General features: G+C 43.0%; 1 protein-coding gene across 3 annotated transcripts; it reads left to right on the top strand.

Moving 5' to 3' along the window:
• The first annotated feature begins 1,722 nt into the window (after positions 1 to 1,722).
• OPRM1 (opioid receptor mu 1) lies at positions 1,723 to 24,900 on the top strand. Of its 3 annotated transcripts, none has more exons than XM_083433657.1 (4): positions 1,723 to 2,549; positions 16,587 to 16,939; positions 19,276 to 19,415; positions 24,854 to 24,900. In XM_083433657.1, the coding sequence occupies exons 1-4, from the start codon at positions 2,335 to 2,337 to the stop codon at positions 24,890 to 24,892; spliced, it is 747 nt and encodes a 248-aa protein (XP_083289783.1). In that variant the 5' UTR covers positions 1,723 to 2,334; the 3' UTR covers positions 24,893 to 24,900. The 3 variants fall into 3 exon arrangements, with proteins under 3 accessions (XP_083289783.1, XP_083289781.1, XP_083289782.1); XM_083433655.1 differs by having other exon boundaries at positions 1,725 to 2,549; positions 18,895 to 19,415; XM_083433656.1 differs by lacking the exon at positions 24,854 to 24,900 and adding an exon at positions 18,895 to 19,004 and having other exon boundaries at positions 1,725 to 2,549; positions 19,276 to 20,497.
• Positions 24,901 to 26,770: the final 1,870 nt, after the last annotated feature.

Here is a 26,770-nt window from a genome sequence, read left to right as displayed (position 1 = left end):
TTTGCATGACTGATCTGCACCTCGTGGAGTTTCATTTCTGCAGTTTGCCATATCAGCCCCAAATGGATAGCTCCATTAAATAATCAAGCCATAGTCCCAGGTATTGCTGGAACATAATTGTAATTCTATGTTTAGAGAGGAGAAACGCAGGAGCTGCTTCAAAGAACACTTTCTACTACTCAGCATGTGTAATCAAACAAGGTAATATATACAGCTCAAAGCATGCTGTTGACTGTTTTTTGACCACAGTCATATACACAGAGCATGCAGCCATGAAAATCCAAGGTAACAATAATGTGGTTTCCAAACAATGTGTACTACTGAAAGCAGCCTTTCATTTGACCTATGTTTTCTTGATAACAACGGTCATCATTAGGGAACATAAGGAATGTTTACAAGAAGTGCCTATAGCTTCTTTACTTATTAATTTGTTTATTAACTAATTGGATAAATTTGCAGACACAGGAGAGCACCTTCTGAGGGGATGAAGCTTGTTCAAATATGTGCTCTCAGTGGCTGCTAGCTACAATCACTATATTATGCCTCTGCTGTCGGAACCAATATGCCTTTGAGTACCAGATGATGGGAATCGCAAGTGAGGAAAGTGTAATTGCACTCAAGTCCTGCTGATGGACTTCCCATAAGAGATTGGGCAGCAGCAGCTTTCTCAAAACCTCTGGATCCAAGGAGTGCCTCTTTAAGAGGGGCCTCACCACACCTCTTTCAATGTGGTGGTCATAACTCCCTCCCATTTTGTGGCATTGGCCACTCACTGGACTGTCCAGCCCACCCTCTCCTACTGGATTTTACCGGCCATGAATTATGATGGGCAAGGGCAAGCATTCTGTGTAGGAACTCAGGCTGCAACAAGGAAATGGATCTAACGGACAGTTCTTATTTGTTCTTTTAAAAGAAGCTGGTGCATTGGAGACCTGCTTACTTTTCTTAATTGTTGTTGTATTCCAAAAACTGGAATAATTTGATCCTGCTTTTAGCACTTAACTACTAAATCTCTGGCAGCTTTTAGCATAAAAAATAATAATCTAATGACGGAACATTTTAAACAATAAAAATGTGGTGAAGCAACAGAAAGGCAACAGCCTCCCAACCACTTCTACTCCAACGCTGTGCGCACCTCTCCCCTTCTAAAAAAATATGCTTGATATCATTTATGGAAGGCCATGTGTTCTCCTCTCTCTGGTACTGGAAGCTCACACCTGACCAGATTTTTAATTTTCTTTTTCGTTGCAGTGAGCAGCAGTAGAACTGTGTCCGTTGCAGAAAGACTGTCCTGTGATTACTATGCGAGGGAGACTTCTGGCAAGGGTTGAGTCACGCGGTCATTGGTCTTCCGGATAAGAGCCCTCTTCGCTTTTCCTTTATTTAAAACAAACAAAGCACCAATCTGCTGGCAACCATTGGGCACTGCAGCCTAATGCCATCTCATTATTCCAGGAAAGCTGCGTGAACGGAAAGAACAAACTTTCCAAGTTCGTTACATAATCCAAGATAGTCGCAGCCCGTGACTCGGACCGCAGACCGATAGTAGCTAAACCCCCTTCCCCTCAACCTAGAAAGCACCGTGAACTCAGCCCTCCGGCCACTCCCTGTGCTGGAACCCAACTCTCACGAACAATTAACCCTCTTCCTACGATTATTAAACCACCTTTGTCCTGGCGGCTGCTCTGGTTAGCTAAAGAAGGGAGAGACCGGCGGAGGTGGGGGTGAGGAGAGCGCCACAGCTGGCTCGCGAAGCGGGACCGCCTGATCTCAAGCGCTCCTGCCTCTGTGCAGGTTGGGTTAAAAAGAGTCCCTCCCCGCCTCCTCGTCCCATCAGCTGGAGGCTCCTCCTCCCCATGCTTAGCCATCCCCCTGACACAGGTGAGCGCGCGTGTGCCAGAGCCAGCTGTGGGAGCGCACGTGTGTGCGGGTGCGGGAGCGCGCGCATATCTGGAGGGAGGGAGCGCAAGCTTTTGTATTGCTTCCTTCGTCCCGGGCTCCTTGGTGACTCCTCTGCGCTCTCCGGCCCTTTTGCTCCGTGCGCTCCTGTCGAAGGAAGCGGCGGCAGCTCAGAGCAGAAGGCAGCGCTTCTTTCGTCTCCCGCTTCGCCACTGGCTTAGCTGGGAGGTGTAATCCACTGGTCCGTCTCCCTCCCTCCTTCTCTCTCCTGCGTCTGGGGCAGCTTTCGACGGCGGCAGGGGTCCCGCCCTCCTGCACTGCAAAGGGGAATTTGCCCTGAGGCTGTCCGGTCAGCACCAAGGACAGCGCCCGCAGCCCCTTGGAGTCTCGCTGTGGTCGGGCGGCCGCTGGCCGGGAGAAGCCCTCTCCGGGACCATGGGGGGCGAACCCTGGAACCAGAGCGAGCCCAACAGCACCCAGCTGTCGTGCGGCGGCCCCAACAGCAGCATGGAGGCAAGCGGAGGGAGCCTGTGCTCTGCCCACGGCGTCAGCCCTTCCATGGTCACGGCCATCGTCATCATGGTTCTCTACTCCGTCGTGTGCGTGGTGGGACTCTTCGGCAACTTCTTGGTCATGTATGTCATCATCCGGTAAGAGGAAGCGGGGCTCGCGGGGAGGCGGCGGCGGGGTGCTTCCTGGGATCCAGCGAAAGGGCCATTCGTGCAAATAGGCAAGGAGGGGGGCTGGGGCAACTTTCGGGGCGATGGCTCTCCCCACCACCCCATCAAGGAGACTGGAAAGGGAGGTTGTTCTCTGGTCATTTTCAGGGTGCTCCTTCAAGAAGGTGCAGCGAGGAGAAGTGCAGTTCTTTTTCCTTGGTGAGGAAAGACCCGGAGAACATAAGTGTGCCCTTGAGAACCCAAAAGCTGCCTTCCCCAACCCTGCTGGCTGGGGTTGATGGGAATTGTAGTCTCAGAAGGGGCACCAGGTTGGGGAAGGCAGACCTAAAGGTTTGGCTGGGAGGTGCTCTTTGGAAGACCTTCCAAAACCAGGGATTCTTTTTCATGTGGGACCCATTTTCTGCAGAAACCCCTTTGCACAGTTCATGAAAGGAGATATTTGTTGGACACCTTTAAGGTGGACCAAACTGCAGTGAACCAATTGGTGCCCAAGGTGCCGTGGCACTTCTCGTCCTCACCAACCCCTGGCTATGCTGCCACCATGTTGATGCCTTTTCCCTCAGGAGGAACTGTATTCGTGGGACTTTGGTGGTGGGGAATCCTGTTGAGAAGAGATGCAGTCATTGCCTCTTGTTTTGATGCCTAAGGACTGGTATGCATGGCAGTTCTGAAGGCTCTGTGCTGGCAGCATGAAGAAGTGTGTAACTGGAAAAAGAAAGTTGTAACAGGGAGCATGTCTGATTGTGCAAGTAAATCGGTTTGGATTTTTAAAAAGAGAAGAAATTCTTCTTGAGTGAGAATATGAATTTTTGCGGGTGAAGAACTTAATATATGTATTAGATAGGGGAAAAAACTTTGAGTCATAGCTCTTCCTATATCCAGGGAGAGAGAAAAGAACAAAACAATAACCCCTTCTCAAGTAGCTCAAAAGCAGTGCCTTCTATGGTCAGGTTTGCTGTCTTAGAAATACATGTCTGTACTCTTTTGCCTGCCTCCCAACTAATAAATCACTTATATAGAGAGAGATGAATACCAACAATCCTTTCAGAAAAAAATAACAGAGTTTAATGGTCATATCCCCCCTCCATTTGCCCTACTGACTTTCATACCAAATGTTCCCTCTTTATTTCAGTTCTGAAAAGATCTGAAACCCACCCACCCCCCTTTAAAGGTTTGCATTTTCTGGGCAAGTAAGCTCCTCTTCCAAAGAAATGTTGTGCAATATTCTTCCACAGAAATACTTCTGTCAGATGCAAGTTTACTGCAAAGAGACTTGTTGCCCATGGGGGGGGGGGCGACACAACACTCTTCTGTATGTGGAATGGGTTTTCTTGTTGCCTTTGTGAAATTAGATTTCTTTAATGAATGCCAGGTAGGGCAGCAATCAAATTTGCTCCTAGCACCCGGCTAACATTTAGGAGAAACGAGATTACAATCAATATCTAAAAGAACACAGCACCATCTATTGAAACGATTGATAACAACAGGTGGAAACGGCTGCTTCTGAGACAACATTGGAAGGGGGGCGGAAACCAGTTTATTTATCTGAAAAATTCCACCTGGGATGGACAAAAACCTAAAGAAGCAAAATCTTAATTTGCAAGTAATAAAGGTATTCAGTCATATTTTAAGATTTAGTAGCACCTATAAAAAAATCTTGCAGTGTACCCTTCTCAAAAGTTCCCTTAACTTACTTCTCTGGGAAACTATATAAGCAATAAGCAGCTGAAGCCAGCCTCTTTTTTCCAGCTGACACTCAAAATTCATTGGCAACTGAATTTCATTTCTTTTTGTTGGGGTGTGTGTCCCCCCAACCCTTGGGTCTGTGTGTTGACATTCTATTTCAACAAACCTCAGAGTTCTCCAAAGCTTACTGTTACCACCCTCTTTTTCTCTCAATGGCCCAGTTTTGACTACATAACCACCAGCATCACCCTGGCTTCAGGTTCTAGAGGGCCCTTAGGCAAGACATATCCTCTGCTCTCCCCCAGCACTCAGGGAGCCTACCTCCTCACCACCATAATCACCAGCTGCTCCTACTGCTCTCCCCATCCTCTTCATCATTGTGATGACCCGCTTGCTTGCCAGGCAGAGAGCCAGTGTGCAAGCAGGCAGTGGCATCGACTGCTCCTCCCCACCATCACCATTGGTTGAACCAGAGAGGTGAGTGATCAAACAGGAAGAGGAACAGGTCCAGGGAAGCTCTTATTAGGGAACTCTTTGCTGGGTCACCCTCAGCAGCTGTCCAGTCATGCTAACACTGGACACCAGCCCTGCACTCACCACCTATGTCTGCTCTTAGCGGGAAGGAGTGGTGCATGTTGTTACTTATACAGCGCTATGAACTCCTTGCAGGCTGACCTGTTTTGCCTTTTTTATTATTATTATTTCATCCTTTGGTTAAGAACTGAGCTAACTCAGGTTGCACAAGTGGGGATTGTGACTGAGAAGCAACACCACCTTTGACAATGATTATCTACTGTTTATTTCAGCAACATCTGCTGTTTATTTCAGCAGCAGCAATAAGAAATCTGCTCTCTCTGTCTCTTTGCAATGCTATTTCCATCTGCCTGGGAGTAAGCCCTACTTGACTCAATTGGCTTCCTTCTTCGTAGACACATTTAGAATGTCATTGCTCTTTCGTTTATCTCCTGTTCTTCCTTTATGGGACTCAGGACAGCATGTATGGGGCTCCCACTGAACCTCCAGGAGTTGAATCCAAAGTCCCACACTGCTATAAGACTAATTATTCAAACGCATTTCCTTCCTTCTCATCATTGCATAATGACTTAATTGCTTTTTCAACAGTGATTAGAGTGCCTGATTAGTGCCAGGGAGATCCAATTCAAATCTCCACTCAGCCATTGAGGTAACTAGTTGGCCTTGTTATGACAATAAAATAGAAGAAACATTGTGAGCTACCGAAAGGTCTTTGGAGGAAGGGTAGAATAGAAATTATATATATATAGGTGTGGGTGTGTATTTGAGCTGATGAATGGTTTCCCACTCCATTCCCCATAATGACCAAGAGCAACATTTTCATTGAAGGCAGTGGATTTGAACTCTAGGAGGCTCCTTGAGAAGCACATCAGCAGCAACCTCAATACTGAACATACAAAAAACCAAAAGTAACAGGCATCCTTTTTAGGTCTATAGGAAAGAGTAGATGAATTTTGGTGTGAGGAACTTGCATTTCAATCTATACTTGGCTATGAAGTTCTCTAAGGCTCAAATTACATGTGATACTCATTCACAAGTAACATTCCCCCCTATTTTTTGGTAAATCTTTTTTTTTTTTTTTTTTACAGAACATTTAAAAAGTACAGCAGGCATAGTATGACAATGCATAATCCAGACATTGTTCCTTTTTTAAAAAAAGAAATAAAGCAAAGTATCTGCTGGGAGAGACAATCTTGAGTGGGTGACTTCATAACTCCTACTTTTTAAGCGTTTGTTCATTGATTCCCACCCCAGTAGCTTCCGCACCTGTGGGAACAAATATATTGGGACATGCAGGTCTCCCATTCTGGAGAGAAAATCAACATGAGGTTGGGGAAAGTGGCATAAGGAGAGGTAAGAGTGAAGCAGAATGGATTAGCTCCCTTCTGTTGGTGCTCTGATAAAAATACCAGTATCCCACAACTGCTTTTTCCTTTTTTAAAAAAGAAAATGTGGATCAAGTGGAGGAACATGTGTACTTTGAGTATGAATGACCATGGGGAACTCACTTTCTCTTGGTACTGTGAACAGTTCTATAGAATAATAATGGTATGCTAGACGTAAAGACTGTCAATAAGAAGAAACACTTCTTACTGAATCATAGAATCATAGAATCATAGAATCATAGAGTTGGAAGAGACCACAAAGGTCATCGAGTCCAACCCCCTGCCAAGCAGGAAACACCATCAGAGCACTCCTGACATATGGTTGTCAAGCCTCTGCTTAAAGACCTCCAAAGAAGGAGACTCCACCACACTCCTTGGCAGCAAATTCCACTGTCGAACAGCTCTTACTGTCAGGAAGTTCTTCCTAATGTTTAGGTGGAATCTTCTTTCTTGTAGTTTGGATCCATTGCTCCGTGTCCGCTTCTCTGGAGCAGCAGAAAACAACCTTTCTCCCTCCTCTATGTGACATCCTTTTATATATTTGAACATGGCTATCATATCACCCCTTAACCTCCTCTTCTCCAGGCTAAACATGCCCAGCTCCCTTAGCCGATCCTCATAAAGCATTGTTTCCAGGCCTTTGACCATTTTGGTTGCCCTCCTCTGTACACGTTCTAGTTTGTCAGTGTCCTTCTTGAACTGTGGTGCCCAGAACTGGACACAGTACTCCAGGTGAGGTCTGACCAGAGCAGAATACAGTGGCACTATAACTTCCCTTGATCTAGATGCTATACTCCTATTGATGCAGCCCAGAATTGCATTGGCTTTTTTAGCTGCCGCGTCACACTGTTGGCTCATGTTAAGTTTGTGGTCAACCAAGACTCCTAGATCCTTTTCACATGTACTGCTCTCAAGCCAGGTGTCACCCATCTTGTATTTGTGCCTCTCATTTTTTTTGCCCAAGTGCAATACTTTACATTTCTCCCTGTTAAAATTCATCTTGTTTGTTTTGGCCCAGTTCTCTAATCTGTCAAGGTCGTTTTGAAGTGTGATCCTGTCTTCTGGGGTGTTAGCCACCCCTCCCAGTTTGGTGTCATCTGCAAATTTGATCAGGATGCCCTTGAGTCCATCATCCAAGTCGTTGATAAAGATGTTGAATAAGACCGGGCCCAAGACAGAACCCTGTGGCACCCCACTAGTCACTCTTCTCCAGGATGAAGAGGAACCATTGATGAGCACCCTTTGGGTCCGGTCAGTCAGCCAGTTACAAATCCACTGAGTGGTAGCATAGTCAAGACCGCATTTTACCAGCTTCTTTACAAGAATATCATGGGGCACCTTGTCAAATGCCTTGCTGAAATCAAGGTAGACTACATCCACTGCGTTCCCTTCATCTACCAGGCTTGTAATTCTGTCAAAAAATGAGATCAGGTTAGTCTGACATGACTTATTTTTCAGAAATCCATGCTGACTATTGGTGATCACAGCATTCCTTTCTAGGTGCTCACAGATTGTTTGCTTAATGATCTGCTCCAGAATCTTCCCTGGTATTGATGTTAGACTGACTGGGCGGTAATTATTTGGGTCCTCTCTTTTCCCCTTTTTGAAAATAGGGACAACATTTGCCCTCCTCCAGTCTGCCGGGACTTCGCCTGTTCTCCAGGAATTCTCAAAGATGACTGCCATTGACTGGATTTGAGTAAGCCTTGTCTCTGCATAAAGGTGGATAGAGTTACAGTCCCCAAAGTGTTTTTCACTTTCTGAAATTTTGATTATGAGTCATGTTTGATTACACTCCCTGCCGCCGCAATGCAAAGAATTAAGTCATTATTGCAACAGGTAGAAATTGGGTATCCCAATTTATGTCTGCAGCTATACAAAGACCACCCTGCCTGAAAATTGCACAGTGTGAGGACCCTGCATAAAAGGAAGTATATGCAGAATGCTTCCATTCTGGTAGATTATTTTAGATCCATACAGGCAATTATTTTAGGTTAATACAACGACTGAAAGGATTTGTTTAATCCAAGACTGCTCAAAACATCTGAGAAAGAAGAGCATACAAGTCCATTCAGCCTCCCTAAATCATGGGCTGGAATTTACTCAGGGCATTGTTAAATGGTGGTATTTACTGATGTGCTAATGGCCACCAATTGAGATGACTTTAAAGGGGGATTAGACAAATTCATGAAGGACAAGGCTATACAGTCACAATGGCTAAACCACCTCCAGGTTCATATTCAGCATACCACTCCGTGCTACTTACAGTGAAACAACAGTGGAGAAAGACTATTGATCTCATCTTCTACTCATGAGCTTCATATCTGATGGGCTACTGTAAACAGATACAATAAGCCTTTGGTTGGATCCTGAGAGACACTTCTTCTGTTCTTGATTAGGAGTGGGGAACCTTCTTCAGATAAAGGGCCACATCGCCTTCTAGGCAACCTCCTGGGGCCACGTGCCACTGGGTGGAGCCATGGATGGTAAATGTTTACCATTGTACAGCAGGCTAATTTCTATACACACTTACACATCCCCTTTCATCCAAGCGCATGAGAGGCATTAGCAGAGTTCATGGCCTTATGGCAGCCAGGCAAAAAGCACTCATGGAGATTGCAAAACAGGGCTGAGGAGTGGCCTGGACAGATGGGGGTGGCTGGGGGCAGGGTGGCCTGGAGAGGGTCCTTACGGACAGGTAAAGAGGCTTGGAGGGCCATATCCTAGGCGAACCTGAGCGAAGCCTGTTTGCTCCAGTTCTGCTCCCCTAGCCATGCCCCCTTGGCTGCCACAGACTGGCCAGTTTGAATAGAGGGCCTGGTGGGAACCCATGAGCCTCTGTGGAGGCCGAAGAAACATGATAACAGCCAGGAAAATGTCACGGTGCAGTGGGTCAAAGTGGAGGTGCTGCGGTGGGCCACAACCACCACTCACAGTGAGGTCCGGTCAGCGGCCATTTTGGCCAGGCACCTGAAACTCAGTAGAGGCGGTGCTTATCTAACTTATTGTGAGAGGGAGTTCCGTAGATCAATGCCCACAATGTTGATTTCCCCTTCAATGATCTTGACTTGGGGTATACAGGGTAAAGAGGTCATTAAGGTTTTCTGGGCCTAAGTTATTCAGGGTACCTTGAACCTGGCCTGGTTGATCCACACACATCCTTCCAGGAGAGCAGGTGGCTTTCTTTGTATAAGCTTTGCAAAAGTATTTGCATACTTTGATTATATGACCTGATAACAGAGTTTGAGAGCCAGCACTTTTTTTACCCTAACAGACGGAAGGATTGTTTGATCTTTCCATTTACCTTCTTGGCATTTAAATACTAGGTGAACTTGGGCCTGTTCCCTAGAGACATTCTTTGTTTGAGACTGCACAGTTATTGTGATCTGTAAACAAAGGCCTGAAAAAGAAACCAGAATGTCAGAGTCGTACGATATCAAGAGGCCTGGAAATAGTTCTGCCAGGAACATTCATCTGGATGCAATATGTTGCTTTTGCAAATCCATTAAAATGATCTCAAGCACAAAGCAAATGATTTGCATGCTCTCCTGTCATGTCTAGTGTTGGTGCCAAAAAATTGTCCTTCGGTTTCTCAGAAGCTTTCTTCCTCTGAAAAGGAGGCTTCGGTTTTAATGCCCCATCTTCAAGGCACATTAGAAATGCTTTAGAAATTGGATGGGGGTGGATTTTTGAGCTTACTTTAGCACTGTGAGGTGGCCAGGGATTGCAGGTTTTTTCATTGTAATAAACATTTATCTAGGCTTTGGAGGGAAGCTGCCATTAATGCCAAGTGTACCCCCCTGCCCCATAAGCCTGTTTGCTGTATGGGAGGGTCAAGGAAGAGAGGCCATGAGCTAGATCTAAACAGAAGTAGAATCAAAGTGTTTGAACAGCTGCATTGGGGGCTATGCAGTCTGTTTCCAATGAGTATTTTTAGGATGGAGCTTTCAGTCAAAATGATAGCAGCCTTTTACACATATGAAGTAGACCAGGCAGTGCTGCGTACTGAGAATCACTGGAATGTTGCATTAGTTGCTATGGATGTAATCAGTCATATTGTCTTCAGTAAAGTTTGCTAAAAGCACCATTTAAAACATGTATAGTTAAAAATAACATCTCTGAGCGATTTTCTTTCAGATGAAATGTTTGGTTTTCTTAGTCTGCTGCTAAGGTAGAAAATGAATTGTCAGTTTATTTAAAATATTTGTATAGCACTTTCACACAGCTCAAAGAAAATGTAAGAAAGCATTTTTAAAACAATAATTAAACACAGAACACCCAAAGTAAAATACAATTCAAAACTCAATGATTGTGAGCTGAAATCTGGGCAACCTATCAATTGCTGCAGCAGCCAAAAAAGCTCCCTGATTTTGCAGTCTCTCCAAGACGGCTGTGAGGGAAGAGTGGATTCTGACCTCATTGGGGAAGTAATGCTAAGCTATTGTGGCAAAGGCTGTAGTCTATGCAGGGATGTTTTAACTCATACAGTGAGGCTCTATAGGGAAGGCTTGAAATGCAGTCCATAATCTGTCAATGCAGGGGCTCATTCAGGAAATTAAAGACTCTCTGGTTGGTCACTTCCAGCCCAGGCCAAGAAGTGGTTTCTTTCTTCTTCTTTTTTTAATAATTTTTATTCAAAATTATAACAAAACATATTTTCCAAAAACATATCCTTATTCCCCCCCCATTTTTCCTCCCCCCATAAAACCCATCCCCCCACCCCACCCCCCAACTTCCCTCAGTTCCAGTCTTTGGTTTCTCCAATAATGCTATTTTCTGCATGTTGCAGAATTGTATAGATCCTCCAACTGTTTAGCTTATTATTATCAGTAAAAAAATTGTGAATGTTTATTCAAAACCTGCCAAGGAGTCCAGTTCACTTTGTTGCATCTTCAAATACTTTGTGAAAGGTTCCCATTCATCCTTAAAGTCACGGTTATCCCTATTTCGTAGCTAATGTGCCAGTTTTGCCAGTTCTGCATAGCACATCAATTTTTCTTGCCATGATTCTTTACTCGGAGTTTCTTCAGTCTTCCATCCTTGTGCTACCAGAACTCTCGCAGCCGTTGTCACATACATGAAGATGTTTTTCAACTTTTTTGGCAGGTCTTTCCCTACAATCCCCAACAAAAATGCCTCAGGTTTTTTAACAAATGTTAAATGGAACATTTTCTTCAATTCATTGTATATCATTTCCCAAATTTTTAAAATTACTTTACAATCCCACCACATATGATAAAATGTTCCCTCCTTTTCCTTACACTTCCAACATCTATTTGAACTAGTTTTGTACATTTTCCCTAACTGCACTGGTGTTGTGTACCATCTGTACATCATTTTCATGTAATTCTCCTTCAATAGGGAACAATCTGTAAATTTTAAGTCAGTTTTCCATAATTTAACCCAATCTTCTATCATAATGTTGTGACCTACATCTTGTGCCCATTTAATCATAACTGATTTTACCTCTTCATCTTTCGTCTCCCATTCTAATAGTATGCTATATGCGGCCTTCAGTAGTTTCACTTTCCCTTCAATCACTTCCGTTTGAAACCTAGATCTAGTATAACTAAGTCCTTTCTTACAGTCTTCTTTATATGTTTCATGTAGTTGTCGATAATGCAACCAACTCTGAAAGTGGTCTTTGATTTCATCATAATCTCTTAATTTCCACTTTCCATCATGGTCCTTTAATAAATCAACATATGTGAGCCATTTTCCTTTCTTTCCAAGTGGTTTGAGCAGTAATGCTTCATGTGGTGAAAGCCACCACGGAGTCTTTTGTTCCAATAAGTCTTTATATCTCTCCCAAACTCTCATTAATGATTTCTTAATTATATGGTTGTAAAAGCTTCTATGAATCTTCCCTTTCCCGTACCATAAGTATGCATGCCAACCAAATCTGTTGTCATGTCTTTCTAGTTCTAATGCCTCTTGCTTGTCCAATCTCATCCAGTCCCTGATCCATACCAAGCAAGCAGATTCGTAATACAATTTAAGGTCTGGGAGGGCAAGCCCACCTCTATCTTTTACATCTGTAAGTATTTTATGTTTTATCCTAGGCCTCTTGCCCCCCCCCCCCCCCCGATAAATCTTAAAATCTCTTTCTGCCATTTTTTAAAGCATTCATCTTTCAGGATGACTGTATTGATTGAAAAAGAAATAGCATTTTTGGCAACACATTCATTTTAATCGCTGATATTTTTCCTAACATTGAGAGATTCATTCTGTTCCATATTTCTAAATTTCTTTTTACCTCAAGCCAATTTTTTTCATAGTTATTTTTAAATAGGTTTATATTTCTTGATGTTAACCAAGAAGTGGTTTCAAGGTAGCCAATTTAGCTTGGCTCAGAATTGGCTAAATATGTTGTCATCACTTAATATTTCTCAGGAGGCAAGCCAAAACTACTTACAATGTGTCTTCAAGGACAGTCCCATGTAAAGCACATTTTGAAGCAGTCAGTCTCACGGCTCACCCACAATTCCATTTGCCATGCCTAGAAAGCATGGGTCCAAGTGGTTTTCCCCTTCCCCCACTCCTTCCCAAGGGAAAGCCCACTCTTCAGCAATAGATCAGAACAAAAGAACAGAGTGGCTGGGGAAACCCAGCCAGATGGGCGGGGTAGAATTAAATTATTATTATTATTATTATTATTATTATTATTATTATTATTATTATTCTAGCAATCAGCTTTGATTGAGCACTATGTCTGCAAAGGATTATTACCACCCTTCCTATTACAAACATAACCCTCACTCAAGAGCCTAGGATCTTGCTCTTGATAGCATCGTGTCTTTCTTGTCAGGATTCAACTTTTTTAACCTCATCCCACATCTTCTAGGCCAGTGTTTCCCAAACTTGAGTCTCCAGCTGGTTTTGGACTACAACTCCCATTGTCCCTAGCTAGCAAGACCAGTGGTCAGGGATGTTGGGAACTGTGGTCCAAAAACAGCTGGAGTTTGGGAAGCACTATTCTAGGCACTAGTTTTGCAAAATTTGTACAGGTGCTCCTTGATGTCTTGTTATAATTGATACCCAAACCAAAAGGCACTCTTTGTCTCATATGATCAGCTGCCCAATGACCAAGGTCAGGGCTACAACAACGAGATGGAAAGAAGTGGAGTAGGGTAGCGTTTTGCACACCTTTCACAGGTAAACATGCAGAGATTCCACAGCAGTAGAACCAGGGGTGTCTATTATATTGCAACATTTTCAAATGCAAAAAAAAGTGACAATGTTAAAAATTCAAGAAGTTGGGGTTCAATGCCAAATAATGTCCAAGATCTGTCATCCTTGAGAAATTCCCTTCTAGAGTTAGAAGAGTGGCTGAGGAAACCCAGGCAGATAACAACAGCAACAACAACAACAACAACAACAACAATTTACTACTATTACTACTACTACTCCCTCCCTCCCTTTTAAAATGTAATGTTTAAGCCTTCTGAGCTGCACAGTGAGAAACCGAGTGGGCAATTCTATGTTCACACCTGTGAGGCACTCCATTTAATTCAATGGGGCTTCCTTCTAAATAGCATGAAGAGAATTGTGCTGTCAGTCTCGGAAGTTGGAAGGGGTGAAGCAACATTTTTAGTAGCTAAGGGTGAGCCTTCAATGCCTGTCTAGAACTTTGCCCCTCAAAATGGGTAGAAGAAGCAAAAAAGATAATACAAGATAAGAAAATATAAACTACCGTGCATCATTTATACAGATCTTGTTGTAGATTGATTTTTTAGCATGGAAAACAAACACAGACCATACTGTAGCCAGTAAATCAAGCCATCTCCTGCCTCATACTGACTGTCTACATTGACTAGTGACATCTCTTAAAGCTTTCAGTTGCAGCAGGACTTCTCAATCCATCCTGGCTTCCAAGCCCTACTAAATGTAATTCTGCCCTTAATGGTCAAAAGCCTTAGCACAGCCACTTGCTGGCGTTGCTTATGTACCTGAATGTTAACGTTGCTTAAGAGAAATTTCATTTGGAAAAGATATTAGCAGCCATCTGGGGAAGGCAAATAAAAGAGAATTGGGAGCATCTTATGAGTTTATATTGGAAGGAAAATAATAGATCTTCTGCCAAGTATCTCGAGTTGTACTGCTAGGATTGCAATAAAGAAATACAAATAAAATGCTTGGTATCGCCTCTTTTTTCATTTAGCTTTGGCTCCTGTCATAAATATGTAATAAAAACCATGAAACAAAATTATGAGAAAGTGTCAAAGCGAAAATAACTTTAATCATAGAAAAACTCTGGAGGTGGGTATTACATATTCCATCTTGAATACGGCTCCTTATCTGTCCTTTTCTCACTCGCTAACAATAAAGGAGCAATGTAAACACTGCCCTCGCAAACAGGAAATCATCTTTCTTAAATGGAGAAATATGCTATTCTTTATAGGTGTGGAAAAATGAGACAACTTCATCATAAAGCTAGGACAAAATGCAACATGGCCTAACCTAAGAATATAAAATGTAATAGGGAGAAAATGAAGGTTAATAAAAATGTAAATGATACTATTTGAGTAGCTGGACAGCACATATTTCTTAACCAGATTTCCCAATAGCTGCATAGATGGTTGCCCAGGGTAGCAATTTATAATGGGTACCAGTACAGCAGCATCAGATAGAAGAGACCTTGCCAGAGAAACATTTATGCCTGCTTCTTTTCCTCAGGAATATCATTAGCACAGTTTATGAATTCAGGTTGGTTTATGAATCGTGTGTACATACAGTATAAGTCAAGAGTAACAGGGTCTGGCCTGTTTGACTTAGCAAATAACTAGTCACAGGGATAGGATTGCAGCCTTTGAATATCAAGCAGGTAGCATAGTCAAGTGGGGCAACCTATAATTTAATTCTAGTGACTTAAAGGAATAAGCTCCAGGATATTCTGCCACAGCAGGAGCACATATGCAAAAAGGCACCATAAATTTAGGGAGACAGAGAAAGGGGTTTCTTTCAAAAATGAGATTTAGATGGGATTGAGCCATCATCAGAGCCCTAGCTTGAAAAAGAACTGTCCTTATGCTCACACATCCCTACTATCTTCATGCTGATCTCAGGTTTGAGAAGGGGAATGTCCTCAGTGAGACCCCCCCCCCTCCATTAAGGCTATTGATAAAGGCTCTGGACAAGGGTTGTGCTAACCATGTTATGAGTTAGTGCATTTTCTTTAATACTCATTTTATTTTTCAGTCTCTTCACATATAAAGAGGCCTGTGTGGATGCTAAAGCTGTGCAAAATCCAAGTGACTATTGCCAAGTGCAGGACAGGAAGCATATAAAGTGAATTTATGCAACCAGCCAGAGTACAACTCCTCTTAAGCCATGCCTTCCTGCTCTTGATCTCTCTTAGATATCTCAAAACGCAGGTATCAAGTGCCTTTCATGCGGACCCCTTTGCCCTTTGAGTTGGGTTCAACGACGCTTTGTGGTAGACATTAATTTGTTGATCTTTGGTGGCATACAGGGCAGTTAAACCCAAGTGCCTCAGTTGAATTCTGTTCAGTGGAACGGGCAGCCTTGTCCTATGGGACTGCTTTAGCTGTAGTGGCAGAAACAGGAGTTTATGCCATTGATACTTAAGAGCATCCCAACTACAATGGGTGAAGCAGAGCTTTGGGGCTGTGTCCATAGAAGAGATCTAAAATCACTTTGGTTCTCATTGGGTAAGATGCTGTGAAATAGCCACCTTGCTCACCACCTCAATTAAGTGGCCCACAAGAAGAACAGGACAGAGCAAAACTCCAATACAGGAGGGGCATTCTCACCCTGCCTAGAATAGCTTCCCAATGGCATGATGGAGAGTTCCGCTCTCCTCTCTGTAAGAACATTGTTTTATAAGTATTAATAAATAAGTATTTATATACAGTTATATACATTATTCCACGTGACCCGGAAGTGTCTTCGGACAGCGCTGGCCCCTGGCCTCTTAAGCGAGATGAGCGCGCAACCCCAGAGTCAGTCATGACTGGCCCGTACGGGCAGGGGTACCTTTACCTTTACCTATATACATTATTGTATGTATCTGTTTATGTGCTTGTTCTTGTAGGAAACCCAGAAAGTATAGGTACAAAATATGTGCATAAAATTATTTGTCTAATTATGTGTATAATACGTGAGAAATGTTTATATTTCTACTACTAGAACAGGTGGGGGGAAATAGCATGCTTCTCGTCAAGATCAAGGAGAAAAATGGGAATTAGAGATAAAATATCTACAGATAAGCTTGATATTGAGTACCCCCCCCCAAAAAAATCTTTCTGTACCATATTGCTGGACCAAGGCACAAAAATACAATATTCTTAATCCCTAGTCCTCAAATCAGACATTAGTCTGGTTATAATTGCATTTGATCTTGTTATAGCTTTTCATTCCTCTGCTTTGTTGACTTTCTTAGATATACCAAAATGAAGACTGCTACCAACATCTATATTTTCAACCTTGCCCTGGCAGATGCCTTGGCAACAAGTACGCTGCCATTCCAAAGTGTGAATTACCTCCTGGGAACATGGCCGTTTGGTACCGCCATTTGTAAGATTGTTATCTCCATAGATTACTACAACATGTTCACAAGTATTTTCACCCTCTGCACGATGAGTGTGGATCGCTACATAGCAGTTTGCCACCCAGTCAAGGCTCTGGATTTCCGCACCCCCAGAAATGCCAAAATTGTCAACGTCTGTAACTGGATTGTTTCTTCAGCCATCGGCATCCCAGTTATGGTGATGGCAACCACCAAGGAGAGCAATGGTGAGTAAGGATTTCACACACCATTTCCAGATGCTCAGTTATTTCAGCAGTGGCAGGAAGGCAGGGAATGAAGGAGAGAGAGAAACTCATGCAGGTTACCTTCCAGTGAAAGTCAGAAAATTCAGTAGTACATGTAATTTACAATGAAAAGGAGACTTTTCTATACCTCACACTCAAATGGGGGACTCAAAAGGCATCCACCCCCCCCCAAAAAAATGGTGATACTTCCACCCTAGTGAGAAATATGACATTTGGTTCACACATTGAGACACACTGATTATGGAAATGGGAAGTGGATCTTAAAGGGAGGACTTTTGCAAATTAATATCAAGAAAGAGAGGAATGATACCCTCCTAAACATTAAGGTACTTCCAGAACACCCAGAAGTACGAAATTTGGTATACACATACATAAAACATGAGTCACAGTGATTACTGTGAATGCATCAAAATAGGATATTTTAATACCTAATGAGAAATAATGTTTACCTAAAAACAGAGGCTGACACTCTGGTAAAGAACAAGCCAGGCCACAAGTACAATGCAAAATAGAGTTGTTGAAGGTTTGTTGGTTCTTCACACACTTCCATCAAACTGTGATTATGTGGGTAGAAAGAAGAATTTCTAGAAGCTGCAAAGAACATTATGGTTGCATAAAGGGAGCCTCATTTAGAAGTAGTGCATCTACATTTTATTTTTATTTTTTGGCCACATCTATCTCTCTTTATGTAACCCATAGGAACTAAGCAGTTTAGGATACAATCCTGCACCCACTTTCCTGGGAGTAATCCCCTTAGAAGACAGTGGGAATTACATCTACATAAGTACATATAAGGTTTTGCTGTTAATCAATAAACTAATCAGCTAAGAATGGGGTTATATCTTGTCTACTATAAAGTAAGCCGATCCATTCCAGTAAGACTTGCTCCCAAGTTAATGTATATAAGTTGCGGTTCATTTAGTGCTGGAGACCCAATTTAAGTGGTGGCACTGTGATTTAAAGGCACACTTTTATATTTAGATTATTTTAGAATTAGATAGCTACTTATAACAGGGAATGAAAAAGCAAGATATTTAACATGATTTTTTCTAATAGCAGTGAACAACACTTTTTGTTATTAAATAGTAAATTACCTCCGACTTTCGTTTGCTCCTAACTGGAAAGAAGGAAGGAAGGAAGGAAGGAAGGAAGGAAGGAAGGAAGGAGACAGCAATGAATTCCACTAAGCTATCTAACAGTCAAAGTGATGCTTTTTGCCCAAAACTATTGCTGGTCAGCTTAAGGAAGCCTAGTTATGTGAATCTTACCTCCTATTTTCTCTTTTTAGAGAAATGCTTTTATATGGAAAATAGGCTAATTTAAGCCAACAAGACTCTATTCAGGGATATTTTCCTTGCACAGAAGCACTTTATCAAGGTCCCTGATTATGCAGAGGGTTCTGCTCATTTTCAAGCAAACATGAATAAAACTTCTGCAGACAACTCCCAGTCAACATGAGAACTTCAGGGACTGAACAGGCAGACATACATAGGGACATTTGGAGCAGTGGCGTAGCGTGGGTTGTCAGCACCCGGGGCAAGGCAAGTAATTTGCGCCCCCTAACCCGTGGATTTGCGCCCCCTAACTGTGGATTTGTGCCCCCTAACCCTACCCCCCAGATGTTGCGCCCGATGCGGCCGCCCCCCCTGCACCCCCCACGCTACACCACTGATTTGGAGTGGGACTTGTATGTGTGGCCCTGCCCTTATTGACCTTTTGAACACTGAATCCCCCCCCCCCCTTAAAAATTCTATGTTGTAAACATCACACTAAAAGTCAGTGAGTTTTCTTACAGGCTCGCACCACAGTAGAACATAGTTATGGCCTTGGATGGAGGGGGCAAGAGGAAGAACAGGATTAAATGTAAATAAATAATTCTCTCAAACCTCATTTCTTTCTTTTTCTTTTCCTCCTAGGATCTGTTGATTGCACACTTGTATTCTCTCACCCAGCATGGTATTGGGAGAACTTGCTGAAAATCTGTGTTTTCATCTTTGCCTTCATTATGCCTGTCCTAATTATCACGGTATGCTATGGGCTCATGATTTTACGCCTGAAGAGTGTCCGAATGCTCTCTGGCTCCAAGGAGAAGGACAGGAATCTTAGAAGGATCACCAGGATGGTCCTCGTGGTTGTGGCTGTCTTCATCGTCTGCTGGACCCCCATCCATATTTACGTTATCATTAAAGCCTTGATCCATATCCCAGAAACTACTTTCCAGACCGTCTCCTGGCACTTCTGTATTGCTTTAGGGTACACAAACAGCTGCCTTAATCCCGTCCTTTATGCCTTTCTAGATGAGAACTTCAAAAGGTGTTTCAGAGAGTTCTGCATCCCAACAGCTTCAACCATGGAGCAACAAAACTCCACCCACATCCGACAAAACACTCGCGAGCATGCCTCCACCGCCAACACGGTGGATAGGACTAACCAGCAGGTATGACTAGCAGTGGAGATGTCATCTCTGGATTCAGGAATCCCTCCTGGAGATGACATGAATTCTGAAATTACAGTCTTTACTGATGTGTAGCTTCGGGAAGATGTGCCACTCTTTTTGATTTATCTTCCCTAGCTGGGGAGTCATGGAATGATGAATCCAGACATCATCAGTCCCAATTGGGTTTTGGGAAACTAGAGAGCTCCCAGATGTACCTTGCATGGCCAGGCCCTTGTCTGTGTATCATTGTGATATTTATTCCATAGCTGAGAAAGGAGGACATGCTTTCATAGTTTTTGAAGCAACAGAATGTTTGCTATTGCTTAACATTCTAGAACTGTATATATTTTAAGAACTGCCTTGTACCCAGTCAGAATCAATGTAACTAAGGTCTATCAGCCCTTCTAGCACCTGGCCTTACTGCCAGCCCACAGGGCCCTTGATAGCCCTCCTTCTTTAGACTTCTGATTGGCAAGCAATAGACTTTCAGTCAATACTTTTAGACATGTCTGCATCACCATGATTCAAACTACATGAGCAGACCCTGATGATCCATTTTCCTGCCATGGCTTTTGTGAACAAGTAACCTATAGAATTATTTGGTTGTGCTCTCACCTTGAAATAGCTGTCTATTTTGCAATGGGTCATATGGAAATTCACAATGGGGAGGTGTTTTTGTGAGCAAGCTCGGTTGGACTGAACTCACAACAAGCCCCCGATCTGTTGAGTATTCACAATTTATTCAGTAGAGGTATTCCCGGTGCTCATTCTAGGGGCATGTGTGTGTGTGTCTTGGGGAAGGGTGTTCTTGGGAAAGATTCCCTCTGTTGTGCTCCTTGGGCGCAATCCACACAAATATTCAGAGGGAAAGAAAAGGCACTTGAAGGATGCTCTTTCTTCTCTTTGCTCCTGCCACTGTTCATAAGCTTAGAGGGGGCAAGTGAAGAGGGAGCAACACCATGGGGAGGGGGCAGCAGGTCCAGGACAGAGGACTAGTGTCCAGCATCTGTCGGTGCCCAACAGTACTTGCCCCAATATCCCAGCCCTGTGAACTACCCAAAGTACAGGTTTGTTTCACCTTCATTTTGATTCCCACCACAGCCATCAACCACTCACGTGATACACAGATCCCCTTGCTTTCAGAATCGTTCAAACAACCCTTTCTCCAAGTCTGGCCCGTTTGCATATTTCTTCGTTATCCTCCATGGTGGCTCTCTTCCTCTTCTTAGTAATTCCTCCCCTTTGTCCTCCACCACAGACCACATTTCTGGGGCTCCATGACAGATTTTCATTGTGCATGCATAGTGGGCATTTGAAATGGTGGTGGAGAAATCATTGCAGAAATAAGGGACAGCTGATCAGAGAGTTAACAAGGTTGCTGTTGGTAAAGAGCAGCAGGAGAAGGGAATAGATGCTTCTTTTGCAAGCTGGTTTGGGTCCCCAGATCTAAAGGTGTCAAATCTCTCCGACCAAGTCCTGCTCAGAATTTACCTGAAGTGTAGTTACCAACTCTAGGTAGCAAGCAAAGATATCAAGATCATTTAAAAGTGTTACTTCATTATCTTGAGACAAACATTGTGGCTGAACTGAAATTCGATGACTCGGAGGGTGGGGAAAGGGGTCACACTACTAATATTGGTATGGAAATATGGTAAACTTATGGAGGCCTCCTAAATGCCTTAATGTTTCAACAAGAACTTTGAGTGCCCTTGTCTAACAGAAGTACTCTAAAATTGGCACATTAAAGGAATTTATGTGCCTGTTTCTAAGAAAAGACCCACTTAGGTGAAAAATCTAGGAATACTTATGAAGTCCTCCCACTTTGCCTGTGTGGTTTGTTGAACCTTGCCTTGAAATGGCGACTTGTGGGCACTTGTCAATATTGTAAAATTACATTCTTATCTATAGCATTCATAACCACAGAGTTCAGGTGAGTATGTGTGGTTCTCCCCTCCCCTGCTGCAATTTAATCCTCACCACAACAAGTGAGGTAGGTTTGGCTGGATGGCATGATAGGGAACCAGTCCAAGGTGACTCCATGAGTTTCATGGCTGAACAAGGAATTAAACTGAGTCCTCCCACTACTCTAATTCAGCTCTCCAGCTTTCCATTTCTATTCACATTCTTCATTTGAAGTAGTTCTGAGATTCAGGTTCAAGGACCGTGTCCTCCTGCGTCAGTCCAAAAATGCCACATATGCATCCTTTCCAGTATTTATTTTAGCCAGGAGATTTTGCCCAAGGCATTTTAGTATCTGAGGCAAGTGGTGGAATGGCAACAACCCCCAATTCCACGTACAGAAACTGACTGATCTGACAGCCAGTTCTGATTTCAATACTGGCAATGGGATAGTGTCCTTCACTGCACCTGAGGGCAGCAGGCTAGTTTCGGGTGTTTGGGAGAACCACTGCAACTATCATTCTGAAATGTGCAGGCTGCACCCTATCAGAGGAGGTGATAATACCTGCAAATTCTATCCAATTCTGGAACAAAATGAAAAAGATTTTCTTTTTCTTTTTTAATGTCAAATTTCAAAGGTACCCTGCATGCAAACCCCCTGGATATATCTGCCTACAATTTTGCAGGTGTGATCCAATGGGGGGGGGGGCAGGGCTGCTATTCCTGCAAATTTCATCTAGTTCTGTGAAAAGAAAAGAATCACTATTTTCAGATTCCCCATTATAGTGAAAGTGGGGCGAGGGAAGCTTTATTGTTAGCAGATGGAATTTGGTCCCAATTAATGAGTTGAATTGGAAAGATACAGAACAGCTCTGAAACAGACCATGCTGCTTCCCAAAGCTACAGATGCATGCTAAATCTTGTGAATGGCACACACGCCCATAGGACTGCAGCTCTTCAGAATACTCCAAGATTTAAAAAGAACCCATTGCGTGTAGGGACATTCTGGGATCATTTCCTTTCAGCTTGCTATACCTCTTATTTATATGACTCATTTTCAGAACTGTTCCATGGCCCTCTAGCAGGCTCCTCTAGAAGAAGGAAATGAGAACTACCTCATATTTTTGTTGAATTTGTTTGTTTTCCCAGCATTTCAATTTTAAAAATAAAACCTTAAAAGTGATGGGGGTGTTTTTACTTAGCAGTAGCAATGTGAATCTGCAGTCATAAACAAAAAATGCTTAAATACTACTGAAATCAACTGGATTTTAGTGGCTTGAGGATAGGATTGTTGCTACATTACATTCAAAAATAGGGTCAGGTTTCAAACAATAGTTTTTCATCAATGGCTACAAAAAAGAGAATATCTATTAATGCAGTCTACAAAGGACCCATTGAAGCAAAGGAACAATTGTACTCTGTTTTTGATATGTTATGTAACGTAGTGTGTGTTGTATTTTTATATTCTATATAGTCTGGGATGTGTAGGTCCAAATCTTCAATTGGTGTAGGTTAATGAAACTTTGTTCAACTCGGTGAAGATATCAAGATGAAGCTCTGCCCAGCATGCCCCAGTCCTCTGGGTAGAATATTTCACTATTAAGAATCTTCTGAAGTTCTCAACTACAAGTTTGGTAACATGAACCCACAAGGCAGACACTGGACAGTTGACCAAAAGCTTGTCACAAAGAAAACTGCCATCTCAGTTTCAAAGACCAAATGAACTTTTCCCACAAACCAATCTCATGTTGGCATGTTGCTAGAGAAAGCGAAGATAATGTTAGAAATAACTTATGGAGTGTGAAATGTTGGCAACTGAGGAGAGGGGAGGTTTGCATGGGTGAGAAGGAGGAATGGTGGCGGAATTTGATTCAGTTCACACTGAAAAACAAATCCACACTTTCTGAAACAATATGAGAACTGAAACTTTAAAAAATAAAACTCGCAAATTGCTGCAGAAATGTGGAGAACTGAATTTAGGATTGGAAACTAAGAACAAAAACTGACAACTACTTCTGTCAGGGAACTGCCATCGGAGCCAGAGGGAGAGGGAGGGCTCCAGAGGGATTCTGGAGAGCGTCCTGGGAGGGAGAGAAGCAGCACATCTTCTGGGGAAGGAAATCAGCGTAGCACCAGTGGAGAAGGGGGGCAGATGGGGGAATCGGCGAGGTGGCTCCAAGACTCCTCGCTGGGGACCAGCGGGGAGAGCACGATGCCCACACCCTCCCTGCGCAGAAGGCTTCCGTGCAGGGAGAGTAGGCAAAGACTAGGCGTCAAAGAACTTTTATGCTGGAAGTTCAAAAAACGCCCACTGACGGATTCTGCCAGCGATTGAGACAGCCATGGGTGAGTGGCTGTCCAGACAGAAAGGGTTCACTCAGGCAACCCACCCAGGTGTGGCGCCGATTTACGCACGAGCAACCCCTAGAACCATTACACCTTCCATTCCTAGTGAGAAGTTGTGGGGGATGCACAGTGTGTGTTGGAGTGGGGTGGGAATCCCCACATTTAAAATGGATCCACACTTTGAATTTAAGAAGCAGATCGATTTTGACAACTTTGTAAACATTGTGGTTCTATTGGTGGTTATTAACTTGAAACCTGAAAAGCAAATATGTTTCTTTGTGTGCACCTTCAGATATTTTCTCCTTTAATCTTGCAACTGCCCACCTCCTTTCTGGGATAATAGGTCAGTTCCAACCAGATGGGCTTTTAGAAAGGTTTTGAGGTAAGAGAGAGAAATTGAATCACCCAGCTGATCTGAGAGACAGTTCCAAGCCTGTGGGGCAGTAGAGTCTTTTAAGGGAAGTGCAACATGGGATGCTGCCTTAGAATGAGTCAGGCCACTTGTGTCCATCCAACTAAATATTGTCCATGCTGACTGTCACCACTTTCCAAGAAATCAGAAAAGGCTCTCCCAGCCCTACCTAGAGATGTTAGGGCTTAAACCTGTGACCTTCTGCATGCAAAGCTGATGCCTCACCACTGAGAAGCAGCCCTAACCCAGTCAGGAGAAGAGTCCATGTCCACTGCTTCTATTTTCCATCCTGCAGTTCTGTATTTTACACTCAGATACTGTTGTGCAATTTTTAGCTCATCCAGTATCAAAAGGAGTCCAGAGAGGCAGGCTGATTACCATTTACACAGGAGTAACTGAGGCTGCATGATGATGGCTTCTCCATGACTACCAGGGGAGTGAATGGAATTGGAAGCTTGGGTCTCCTACCAAGCCTCTATTGCCTCAGATTGGGTTACCTATTTTAAGAAAATACACTAGTGATGTATCAGATACATTGCATGCATTGCAGAGATGAAGCATCAAGGTTTACACTGGAACCAGCCTGGGTTCCTCAGACTTTGTTGCTCCATGTTGTCATGTGAAAGGGTATTCCTACCACTTCAAAATGGCTCCACTCTGATTTTCCCCCTGAGAAAGGAATGGCTTGTGCTGAGCAAATTCGCCCAGCATCATTTGCAAGCAGTAGGGTGGAGAAATTAGCTCATTTCTTTTCTATCTCACTGTATTTCTTTCCTTTCAGTTGGAACTTCTGGAAGCTGAAACTGCACCTCTGCCGTGACAGGGCCCAAACCAGTGCCACTGGGTGGCTGTGCTATAAGTGTGGTGGGGATATGGAGGAGACTGGTGCTCTCTCTTGCCCGCCCCGCCCCAAGGCAAGTGCCTGCCTATAGAATCCATCAGAATGATTTGCTCCCGTGGCAAAATCCCATTGCACAAATAACTTCAAAAGAGAGTCTGACCAAATCGGAACTTTGCACTCATCATCTACAATATTGAGAAACATGATTCTGAGATTAGACAGCCTTACCTTAAACCAGACTCAAACTGAAGTGGCTCAAAGCCAGAGGAATCCCATCTGCCCCCTACTCCACTCCCTAAAAGGATCAGAGGTGTGGGAAAAGGGAATCCAGTGGAGATTATCACTCAGAAGTACCGTACTTTTCCGTGTATAAGACGAGGTTTTTTTACTCTAAAATAATGTTAAATATCGGGGGGGGGGGGTCTTATACACGGATAGTGCATATGCGGGACGGGCAATTGGTTGCAGCTGCGAGCAGGAACTTGTCAGCGATAATTGGGTGGGTGATTAGTGGCTGCTGCAAAGGCTGCTTAGGATTGGCTGTGGCGGCGGCAATTGGGTGGCTGATTGGTGGCTGCGACAAGGGCTGCTGTGGATTGGCTGCTGCTGTGGCAATTAGTGAATTGGTGTCTGCTGGTGGCGCTTGTTTTCCTCTGTGACTCGTGAGATTTCAGCGTCGGGTGAGTGATTTTCGTGGCTCAACAACTTTGGCAATCCTCCCCCAAAAAACTCTGGGCCATCTCACCTCATTTTCTTAAATTGGAGTCCCCAAAAGTAGGGGGCATCTTATAGACAGAAAAATACGGTATATATCCAATGCATTTGCATAGGACTTGAAATAGTTCATTTTTATCTATATGTGTTTAGATGTGCAGATTCTCTCCCTCCTCCCATACAATTATTTCCAACATATCATTCTCAGTGAGAAAAAAATTATTTTCAAGCTAGCTGCAGTAACAAGACTGATCAAAGCTACCTCTGAGTGTTAGTGGAGGTTGTAACCCTCATCTGTTGAACTCCTCCATTTCACTAAGATTTCATCCAAAGAAGATTCTTCATCTATATTCTGTGCTGACTTGGAAAAACAATCTCCTTCTTTACACATTTACAAAATATTTGAAGTGCAAAATTATGGAGTGAGGCAGCAGATGGAGTCTGCAAAAGCTTTTGTGTTGTTGTTGAATGTATGTATAAAAACAGAAGACAACTGTAAATATTGTAAAATACCATAGTCAGTACTTGTATATTCAGTGATAGATTAGGAAATAAATTATATCCATATATTATTACATGTGCATAAAATAATTGTTTGTGTGTGTGAATAACTACACCTGTAAAGTAGTTGAGCATTTCTAATATACTTAAAATTGATTTACTAATTATGTAGCAGGAAATTATAGATTTTGCTTAAAATTAAAAGATGGGCAGTCATATTATATAAGGTTTTCTGTTCTGTTACCAATGCCATCATCTGCTCCTCTGTTATATGATAGCAGCAAAAATAATTCACAGCTTACAAAAGCATACTCTGTAAAAAGCGGGGGGGGGGGGGGATCTAATTTCCAGAATAAGCAAGAGTAATAATTGTCTAGATAATTTGTAGTTCTATATCATTTTCTACTTGCTGTTTAATGTGTGCTGTAATTAAATGGTCAAAAATTACCCAGGAAGCAAAAAGCACTTTGATGAATTTGTGTGCATTAAAAAAGAAAAATCATGTCCATGATTTCTTTTTAAAAATTTCTGCCACTGCATTTTCATTGCTGCTCTGCTCAGTTGTGGAAGTGGTATCTGCTTAGTGTGTAAAAAAGGAAGTCTGCTCTTCATCCTGACTGAGATGATGAAGTTCAGTTACTT

This window comes from Podarcis tiliguerta (assembly GCF_965153285.1).
Source record: "Podarcis tiliguerta genome assembly, chromosome: 3".
In the NCBI taxonomy this organism is placed as follows: Eukaryota; Metazoa; Chordata; class Lepidosauria; order Squamata; family Lacertidae; genus Podarcis; species Podarcis tiliguerta.
This window is presented reverse-complemented; position numbering and strand designations above follow the sequence as displayed.